At 41.2% G+C, this 11,326-nt stretch overlaps 1 protein-coding gene across 1 annotated transcript in view; it reads right to left on the bottom strand.

Annotated features, from left to right (window-relative positions):
• Positions 1 to 4,317: 4,317 nt before the first annotated feature.
• mre11a (MRE11 homolog A, double strand break repair nuclease) overlaps positions 4,318 to 11,326 on the bottom strand; it is a 36,046-nt gene continuing 29,037 nt past the window's right edge. The window contains exons 14-19 of the mRNA XM_063205858.1: positions 9,053 to 9,254; positions 8,159 to 8,230; positions 6,323 to 6,366; positions 5,530 to 5,588; positions 4,969 to 5,053; positions 4,318 to 4,505 (exon numbers count right to left, since the gene is read on the bottom strand). Of these exons, the coding sequence (XP_063061928.1) occupies positions 4,458 to 4,505; positions 4,969 to 5,053; positions 5,530 to 5,588; positions 6,323 to 6,366; positions 8,159 to 8,230; positions 9,053 to 9,254 (510 nt within the window). The 3' untranslated portion in view covers positions 4,318 to 4,457. The remainder of the gene's footprint in view (positions 4,506 to 4,968; positions 5,054 to 5,529; positions 5,589 to 6,322; positions 6,367 to 8,158; positions 8,231 to 9,052; positions 9,255 to 11,326) is intronic.

Below are 11,326 nucleotides of genomic sequence, written 5' to 3'. Positions count from 1 at the left end.
TCATAAGGTGAACTCTGGCTCAAAATAACTTTTATGTGGGTAAAATATGTATATTTGAGTGTTGAGATGGTGAAAACCTTCTGAGGAATCTGGTCAAGAGGGAGTTTTTACCTGGATATATGCCCTGTGCAATATACTGTATAGGCCTACATATAGGCTATTTATTACATACCGCATGTATACAGCACACACATACATTCAGTGTAGCAGAACTATATACAGTAGAGTATGCCTGTGTACACAAACACAAAATAACTATACAAGAGTAATTTACTGGTTTGAGGAAAGGCTTTAAGGCCTAAAATAGCACATACTGTATACGTTTTTGAAACAAAATATGATTGTAGCAGACTTTCAGTATACAACATGCAGAATAACTACAGTATGCGTGCGCGCACACGCACACGCGCACACACACGCGCACACACACGCGCACACACACGCGCACACACACGCGCACACACACACACACACACACACACACACACACACACACACACACACACACACACACACACACACACACACACACACACACACACATTGCATGGGTGACTCTAAACAACTCTCCTTAACACTGAGAAAAGTTATCTGGAGGTTTATATTGTGCTACTCTAGTCAGAAACATAATACAAAATCTGAAAACCAGTAATGGTTTTTGTGGTGTAGTTTTTGTAAATCATACCTGTGCTCAATGGAATTGGGCAGAAGGATTGTGTTAAGAGGCTGAATTGCTAGGTATAATAAACCTTATTTAAGTAGATGACCTCATTAACTCCTCTGAAACTCCAGAAGATTCTTCAAAAGAATGCTCAATAGTCACACAATTACACAGTTGAAGTAAAGCCATGGCTGGGTTAGAGACTTCTGTAGAGCAAAGGTTGTAAGCACTGTTCAAAATCCACCCAGTATTTCATGTAGGAGCAAAAGTACATTGTGGAATAGTCATCCCAGTCTTAAAAAATTAAAACAAATGGAAGGAAGACAAGAATGCTGACAGTATTTTTACCAATGACTATCCACACCACCTCAAATTCAAAATGCCAGACTTCTGGGACTTGTCTGCTTATAGAACCATCCACAGCCCATTGCATTAGCAAAAGTAGGCTCTACTAAATATTACTAAAATATTTAGCATATGCCTATTTTTAAGCTACATGTACAATTGATTCTGCTGGGCCCATAAAAGTCATTTCACATCTGAAATGTTGTTCTTTCCATACTGTTTAACATAAGTAATACGAAATTGCTTTAACAAACTATCAACAGACAAACCAATAATGTTTTTCAAAAGGGGTGCCCAATCATTCAATTATTGTATACCACTGTATATGCACACACACATATTTAGAAAAACCACATAGCCTTCACCATCCCCATACTTTCACGGTATTTTCTTCAGCACATGTGTATCCTGCAGCAATCACTGGCCTAATGCGCATGTTATTTTGTGTGATGTTGGCTCTTTTGGATTTGTTCACTGTGCTGTATGTGTATGCACGTAAGGCTGTTTGGCATGGAACATTTAATTCATCCATCTAGGTCAGGGGTCAGGAACCTTTTTGGTGGAGAGAGCCATAAACGCCAATTTTTTTAAAAGAAATTTTCATGAGAGCCATACCATTTTTAAAAAACACTGAATAAAGCATGTATTTCAATAAAGCCCAACAATTTTAGAGTGTACTGTCAAGTTATTGCTTTTATTGATAACAGGTAAGCCTATTGCCAACTGTCAACTTCATTATGGCGAGGGTCAGGGAGAATTTTGTATTTCTTAGATGTAATTTCCTGTATTTTAACACTTTTTTAAACTTCCCTTTTTCCGTTTCGACTCAATATGGAGCCCGTACTTTTATTTACAAATACAGTAAGATTCCATATTTCAAGGGATGATTGCAACTCTAGATAAGTAAGAGCCATATACAGTTCCCAAAAGAGCCACATGTGGCTCTAGAGCCATAGGTTCCTGACCCCTGTTCTAGGTCAACACTACCTCTTGACCAGGTCCCTCAAAAGGTTTTCACCAACTAAACCACCAAGTACATAATGCTTTACCCACAGAAAAATATATTTGGAGCCATGGGTTTACCATATGAAGGTGACATAAACCTCCAGATAACTTTTGTCACTGTGAAGGTCAATGGACAGTTGTTTGAGTCACCCATGTAGTGTGTGTGTGTGTGTGTGTGTGTGTGTGTGTGTGTGTGTGTGTGTGTGTGTGTGTGTGTGTGTGCATGTGCGCGTGTGTGCGTGCGTGCGTGTGTGTGCGCGCACGCATGTGTGTGTGTGTGCATACTGCAGTTATTCTGCATGTTGTATAGTGAAAGTCTGCTACAATCATATTTTGTTCCAAAAACGTATGTGCTGTTTTAGGCCTTAAAGCCTTTCCTCAGACCAGTACATTTCTCTTGTATAGTTATTTTGTGTTTGTGCACACAAGCATACTCTACTGTATATAGTTCTGCTACACTGAATGTATCTGTTTGCTACACGCTGTATGTAATAAATAAATATCCTATATGTATAGGCCTATATATTGGGGCATGTATCCAGGTCAAAACTCCCTCTTGACCAGGTTCCTCATAGAAGGGGTTCCCAAACTTTACCATGACAAGGCTCCCCATATACCGCTAGATTCCAGCCAAGGCCCCCCATATACTTGCCAGATTCCAGCCGTGCGGCACCCGTCCCACAATATTTTTTCTGTGCACCCGGTTTCACAACTCGATGAAATTGGTGCATTCCTAAACCCATTCAAGTACTACAGACAGCATAGTACATAAACTTTGCAAGGAAGAAAATTATTCCACTAGGATAGTTCAGCTTATTTTTGGTTTATTTTGGCTTACTTAAGTTATTCAATTTATTAGGCTATTTATCTTATTTTGCCATATTTTTCCTGCCAGTCTGCCGTGGGCCCCCTGGCAGCCCCCCAGGGGTACCAGGCCCCACTTTGAGAACCACTGCCTCAGAAGGTTTTCACCATCTCAACACTCAAATATACATATTTTACCCACATAAAAGTTATTTTGAGCCAGAGTTCACCTTATGAAAGTGATTTGGTGCGTATGCAAATTAGCGCATAATTAATAATGTATGCCCTCATTTGCATATCTAAACATCAAAATACAAAAAACATCCAATACATTTTTTTCTTCTCTCATCATCAGTAATCAACTGAGAAAGTTTCATGGTCATACCTATTATTTTATTTTTTTAGCCAATTCACCTGTAGTAGTCTTATCTTAACCATATATTTATGCTAATTATGCAAATTGCTCAAAGTGCAACTTTGGGCAACCAAGCTAAATTCTATCCATTAGGCCCATAGATGATATTTCTGCAATAAAACTTTAGGGTACTCAACATTTCCGGGTTCATGAAATCACGACTAGACTAGAATTACTTTTCCCAATTTTCTTGCTTTGAAATGGAATGTGCAGTGTCCCCAATGTATTTTTGCTGATGGAAGTACAATCTTCTTGAAGGATTTTGACATTTACTCACCTTTGTAAAGACACTGCTATTATTTTGAACGGTACATCTAAGTCTACAGGCCCAAACTCCCTAGAACATGAAAACCTAAGTTAACACATGAAAACTAACAGGGCATTATAGGAGGTGACAATTCATTAATTCCCCCTGGTCACATGGAATGGGGACAAGGTATCCAAAATGCCTCTCTGGAGAAGTCTACATTCCCCCCTCTCCGGGTAAAACACCTTAGGACAGGGGTTCCAAATCTTTAAAAAATAACTTCTGCCAATTTCAATATGCTGTTGTATTGCTCAAACTACGCTTGACTTGTAAATGTAGTGATGGTAAATTTTTTTGGCTCAGCCCTTTCCGAGATATGAGCTATTCTAAAGGGGCCAGCTTTTGTTTACATTTTTAAAAAAGGCCTACTCCAAATATTTTCCCAAATGGTACTGCTGTTTGCTAGTTGTCTGCTGATGTTACATAAACATTTGGATGTTTTGTGGGAATAAATCAAGATGTTTTTTTGAAATGTAAACAAACAGCTGCCCCCATTACAATGACTAGGATCTCGGAAAAGGCTGAAGAACAAAATCTCAGGTACCACTCCATGGTAGTCTGAGCATTACAACTGCATGTTGAAATTGTCTGAAGTAACCGTTTAACCATGACAAGGTCCCCCATATACCAGTACATTCCAGCCAAGGTCCTCTTAAATGGGTCGTGCCACAGTATTTTTCTGTGTACCCCCTTTTCCAACATGTAGTGTTGTAGTGTAGTGTAGTGTGAGGCAGGTTTCCCACTAGGATATAAAATAATACACATTCACACACACACAGGTATGCTTCTCATGTTTATTTGGAGTGGATGGATGTCTGAACACACATACAGTATGAATACAGAAAAATACATAGAACAAGAACACACACACACATGCACATCCTGAGGTGCGTGTCGTCAGCAGAAATCCTTGCAGGTCGTCATCTGCGTCCACGCCTGCTGCTGCTCTTAAACGGGTCAAACTCCTCCTGAAGAAACACACATGGTTACATGATTAAAGTGTGTTCAGAATAGGGCTGCCAGGATCATATCACGCACAAAGCGGTGGCACATCACTCTCACTCTGAAACAGCTTCACTGACTCCCAGTGAATTCCCCCCACCTCACTTTGAACTATTGGTCCACATCAAAAACAAAAAGGTCACACACCCTTGTTGAGATTTTATTACACCACATATTTCATTTAATTTCGTTCATGTCGTTTCAATACATTTCTGCAGTGTATTTCTGGATTTATTCCCGTACAATGTTGCATTAAGTTTTCACCAAACTCGTTTATTGATGGTAGACTGTAGTTGATGGATAAATGCAACACCAAATGTGCACCATTTAAAAAAGCCAAAATCGTCCCAACAACATATTTGTGTATGTGTGTGGGTGACCTTCTATTGGTGGGAACAACATACTTTTTATTGGTGTGTGTGCATGTACCTCATCATCATCATCAAAGTTGATTCCTCTCTGAGATTGACTCTGTGAGCTGCTCCGCCCTCGTGATGATGTCACAGATGTTGTCCTAAAATGTAAACAACGGAAGTTAGCGACTTAAACATTCAGAACATCAATCAATTCTTCTGTTGAATCCGCAGTATGACTGTATGTTGTGCAATCACTCCATGATGGTTATGTCCACAAGTTACAGTATGTGGGTTGTGTGTAATGTATCATATGTTTGTATGAATGCATGCTTGTCTGTATGCCTGTACATAGGCTTGAGTCCTCTGTCTTGCCTTTATCTGTGACTGTGGGCAAGCCAGGTCACACCCTCCTAGTGACGCAACACCTCCAGCATTGCTTCCAGTCAGGCCAAGAGCAATGCACATATGCTTTCTGATCTCCAGAAAAATCGGGAACTCCACACATTTTCTAGGAAACCAGTCAACCAGTAGCAAGCCTATTTGCTTTCTTTCCGTTCTGATTTGGTTCCACATTTCGTCTTTGTTTTCTGCTTAACCAATTTGTGTTGTAAAAGTGTTACCAAGATTTTCATACCTTTTTGATTTGGATGACACAAAGGAGACCTCTTCATCAGAATCATCATCAATGATTACCTAGGGACGCACACACATACACACACACACACATACACACACACACACACACACACACACACACACACACACACACACACACACACACACACACACACACATACACACACACACACATACACACAAACATACATATTTTCATGAGCAATTATGAGTTCATCTTACTTTACCTAGCCCATGCAATGCACACGTGTATCTATTAATTAATGCCTATGCGCTAATCTCACTTTACCTAGCCATGCAACAAACACAGTATATCTCTTAATTGATACTTATGAGATGATCTCACTTCATCCAGATAAGGCAATGAACACTTCAGAAATGCTTACAAGCAATGACATAACGATGGCTATGAAAATACATAAGCAGCATTGTGTCTTTTCATGAATTCTGATATTATTCTGATATTCTTATAACGGGTTGGCACTCAATGCATGGGGACAAAACGTACTAATACAGGTGTGGCATTCCATTTTTGATTAAGAGTAACACTAAAATTGGTTTAGAACTTGTGTGTATAGTTTGTATATACTTGTACTTGTATTACTTGTATATTACTTGTGTGTATGCGTTTCTGTCAACCAGAGAGCAGTATCAGTCCATCTCTTCAATCAATGTTGTCAGAGATGTCTGTTTCATTGTTCCAGTTATAGTAATAGTATAGTATAGTAATCAACTGTGTGTGTGTGTGTGTGTGCGTGCGCGCGCGTGCGTGCGTGCGTGCGTGTGTGTACCTCATCACGTTTAGCAGCTGCAGCTCTTGAGGGTTTCTGGAAAGCTGGGGAAGAAAAAACAACCTTTGAATTGGACAGTAGCACCCTTTGAAGACATATAGTATTATTAGGGCTGGGACATTAATGTGTTCATTTCGATTAATTAATCACAAAAAAACAACTTTCTTTTTTTTCATTTTAATTTTAACTCATTTTAATCGCAATATAATATAGCCACTTAGTTCTACATTAGACCAGTGGAGGGCAGTATTACGCCTGATGGTGGACAGCCTGCTGAAATAGAGAAGAGTTCTCTCTTCTTTTAAAAATGAACAATATTTTTGGATTGAGCTTATATATTGTCATTATTCAAAATCCATGTGAAAAAAAATACTTTTCACTGTTCTCAAGTCAGATATTTACATGCGATTAAAATGTGATTAATTCGATTAAAATGTGTAATCGAGTCCCAGCCCTAATTGCCAATAATAGTCATAAGACTCAATTTCTGTTTCTTTGATGTGCACCAAAATGTGAAACTCAGGCCTAAACTCGGGGTGTTTATTATGTACACACTTGTACAGGAGGGGGGCACTAGTGCCTATGTTCGTATTATATTCGCAGATTAGAAAAAAATATCACAAAAAAATAAATGTTAATCTAAATTTGCTGATATCAGTTACAACAATGCGACAACACTGAGTAATGGCTGATTGTTTTGGTTTGCCCACTAATAAAGACATGATCAGTGTGCAATTTTATTGGTAGGTGTATTCTAACATTGATATTTACACTGTGTGAGACAGTCATGGCCCAATGGTTGGGGAGGTGGTCGTATGACCAGAAGGTTGCAGGTTTGTATCCCACCCGTACCTCTCCCTACACCAGTGATACTCAAAGTGTGGTCCGGGGACCACTGGTGGTCCGCGACAGAGCTCAGGTGGTCCGTGAGTGTATTTCTACTTTTCCAAGACGAGCTAGCCGAAGGCCATAATTGTTGGATAATTACAAGCTAAACATAGCTGAAGTCTTATTTTCACCATAATAAGACAGGCTTGCATTGTGAATAAAAAGTGAGTGATCTGGAGTGTCAAATTAGCACCCCTCAACTGTCAGATCAGTTGACAGGTGGTCCCTTAACCTTTTTTTGATAGGGAAAAAGTGGTCCTCGGTCTGAAAAAGTTTGAGAAACAATGCCCTACACCTCCATCTAACCCTGGGTCAAAGACGTCCAAAAAGGAATTGTCATTCAGTGTATCGGATACCTTCTGCTGACTGTAACTGTAAAAAAAACCATGATTTTTAGATTGTTTCAAGTTAATGGATGACAGCCAAGGATTTCATGGATTCACTGAAAAAAATTAAATAAAAAGAGTCATGTTTCTTACAGTTACAGTCAGCAGAAGGTATTAATAATAGTGACAATTCCTTTTTGGACGTCTTAGACCCCCTACATTACTTCAGGGACTTTGGATAGAAGCATCAGATAAGTGTAACAACATGTACTATAATGTAACAGAGGCCTTTGACAGGGAACTCTTTGGAGATATGATTAAAAACAAGAACTGCATTTTCTGAGGGCCGATGAGTGTGAGTATATGAGTTTGCGTGTGCATGTGCTGCCTTGCCGTGGCTAACTGGTAGGGCACTCGCCTGCCATGCGACTGACCCGGGTTCAATTCCCGGCCCGGGCCCTTTGCCGACCCCTTCCCGTCTCTCTCCCAATTCACTTCCTGTCCACCTGTCCACCTCTCATTTTCTGAGGGCCTCTCACCTCTCACCTCTCACACTGTCCTATCAAAAAGAAAGTTAAAAAAGACCCCACAAAAAATGTGTGTGCACGAATGTGTGACATACCATCCATGATGTGCTTGGTCTTGACGGGACTTTGAATAGGTGCATTCTGTCCTCGACCACGACCTGTGGCGCCTACAGGAAAAGAACACATTGGCAGTGCGTATGGTGTGCACGACAGACAGACAGACAGACAGAGAGAGAGAGAGAGAGAGAGAGAGAGAGAGAGAGAGAGAGAGAGAGAGAGAGAGAGAGAGAGAGAGAGAGCAAGAGAGAGAGCAAGAGAGAGAGAGAGAGAGAGAGAGAGAGAGAGCAAGAGAGAGAGAGAGAGAGAGAGCAAGAGAGAGAGCAAGAGAGAGAGAGAGAGAGAGAGAGAGAGATAGAGAGAGAGAGACAGAGACAGAGACAGAGAGAGAGACAGAGAGAGTGTGTGTGTGTGGCTATTTGTGTGTGGCTAAGTGAAGTGTAACAACCATTTTTCTCGGATTTCACCAAGGTGCATCAAATAGCAAGCTCTAAATGTAATGAATAATTGGATACTTCCGCGTTACTCGTCCTAGCAAGGCTTGAACACTTCATTTTGTGAAATAGTGTGTACGTTCCAATATGCAACCTTGCATCCTCCAATTGTGCTTGTTGTGGCCTCATACCAGGAAATAATACGTTGTGATGACATCACTGACAACAGCATCATATTTCAAGATCTCGAAAAGTTTAATTGTTAAGTAATTTTCTCATTTTCAAACAGGATGGTAACTGAAGAAGAGTCCTCCAAAAATGGTTTCGGCTAGGCTAACAGTAGGGAAACTTAATTGCTTTCTCCACAGAGGCCGGGCATCAGCAAAACCCAAGGTCACAAGCCAAAGTGTAGGACGCAAGGTCGCATATTGGAATGCACTCTGTGTGTGTGTGTGTAGTGTACTTCTCCCTCGTGCGCGCATGCGTGTGTGTGTGTACCTCTCCCTCTCCCTCTCGCCCTGGTTCCGGTTCCTCTGCCTCCTCGGGAGCCCCGTCCCCTTCCCCGAGTGGGCGGGGCAGTGGAGGCCTCCTCATCTGAATCCATGGCAACGTCTTTAGGAGCCTCGTCTGATTGGCCGGCGTCCTCGTCCATATCGTCGTCAGCATTCTGAGTCCGCAGAGCCTTGGCCCTACTCATCACCTACACACAATATAAAAACTCAAATTAGTGATGTGATAAGTACAACTACACACAATATAAAAACTGAAATCAGTGATGTGATAAGTACAACTACACACAATATAAAAACTCAAATCAGTGATGTGATAAGTACAACTACACACAATATAAAAACTGAAATCAGTGATGTGATAAGTACAACTACACACAATATAAAAACTCAAATCAGTGATGTGGTAAGTACAACTACACAGTCAAAGAGGGTGGAGTAATAAAGAGGATTCAAACCCCGCCCATCCAATGCAAAAGAGTGTGCTCAATTTGGGAGTGCGTTTTAATATGCGACCTTGCCTCCTCCACTTGCGCTTGTCTCCTCGTCCCGCCTCCTGGCCCCTCCTCCGTGGAGAAAACGATAACGTTTCCCAGCTGTCAGCCTAGCCACAACAACTTTTGGGGGACTGTTTTTCATTCACCATCCCAATTGCAAATGAGAAAAAGACTCTACAATTGAGCTTTTGCAAGATATTGAAATATAATGCTGTTGTCAGTGATGTCATCATGACGAGAAGCAAGTGGAGGAGGCAAGTGGAGGAGGCAAGGTCGCATATTGCAACGCACTCTGGGTCTCCTAAGGGGGAGTTGTTCCCTCCTTCTTCTTCTGTTTTTGAGGCGTTTGCACAAGAAATGCGCAACCGCCATCTACAGCACTTAGGGGACACCATTTATTCTCAACCTCAAGACTCCAAAGGTCTCCTAACCGAAGGTCTCCTAAAGGGGCGTTCACCCGACATCTCATGGGTACCGGAAAATAACTAGAATGACGTATCTCTATCTATAAGATCTCTGACACAGTCTTCCTGTGCTATGAAATTAGGCTATATTACGATCCCTTCCATCGTTATCTTTTTTTTAGGACTATTACCGTATTTTTTGGACTATATGTCGCTCCGGAGTTTAAGTCGCAACGGCCCAAAAATGCATTTTGAAGATGAAAAAAACATATATACGTCGCACCGGACTAATCGTCGCACATTTTTGAAAGGTTATTCTATCCATGGAATCTATGTTGTGATAACTGGCGCATGGTAAGCTGCTGCTCAAAGACGGCAATGTTTTATAAACCAGCATCTGAAGCAGTGGCAACGCATTCAGAGGTGGTGGTAATGCACCAACTAAGATGGTTTGCCAACCGCCATAAAACCACAAAAAGAAAAAGAAGAAGAAACAGTGATAACGCGCCATGTTGCCCTGTAGTCAGAACAACATTCAATTTTCGGCATTGTTTTGCGTTTGGACCGTGGGAGGGTTCGAGGCAACTTTGTTCCGTCTCCAGAGCACGTTTCTTTACCCCCTTTTCTGAGACTTCAGCCCATGACGGTATCAAAGGTGAGGGGGATTTCATCCATGTTGTGTAGCCTATGGTAGTGTCACGTTGTGCTCGTTTGTCAGAAACTCGCGGAAATGACCGATTTTCACCTGGAAGTCATCTGACTGTCTTTAATAACACAGACGCTCGTTCTCGGATAGAGAGGCGATTGCGTTGCATAGCGCAAATAAATCCACGAGAGGGGATTGCATTGCATAACGCGATAAATCCACGAGGTCCCTGACTTCCGCAAAAAGTCCTATTCATTTCTTTGGCAATGTCATGGAGCCCGTAACAAGACCGTTGACTCGCAGCGCGCGCGTTGTTCGAGAACACATTTGTCCTGTATTCAGCTCTTCTTCTAGACGTGGGCCTTGAACCTTCAGATAGCTTTTTTGTTTTTTTTCCCCAACATGCATTTTCCTCCGCTTTTCTCCAGTCCCCAAACAGTTTTCCCTTGCATCCAAACTTTCGTTCAGCTGCCCTTGCCATTTTCGGCTGCATATTTAATTACTTTCAGCTTGAACTCAGCAGTAGGCTATAGGGCTGGGCGGTTTTGGAAAAAATTAGCATCACGGTTTTCTTGATGAAAATTGACATCACGGTTTTCTGCACGGTTTTTTGATAAGCGGCGATTTCCCCCCAAATCTTAATCATTCGGACAAAAAAACTGAAATTAAATTTAAAATTGAGATAAAATCATGAATTTAAATTAATCTCCATTTTT

This window comes from Engraulis encrasicolus, chromosome 8 (assembly GCF_034702125.1).
Source record: "Engraulis encrasicolus isolate BLACKSEA-1 chromosome 8, IST_EnEncr_1.0, whole genome shotgun sequence".
NCBI lineage: Eukaryota > Metazoa > Chordata > Actinopteri > Clupeiformes > Engraulidae > Engraulis > Engraulis encrasicolus.
Note: the sequence above shows the minus strand (reverse complement) of the source record. Positions and strands in the feature narration are given on the sequence as shown.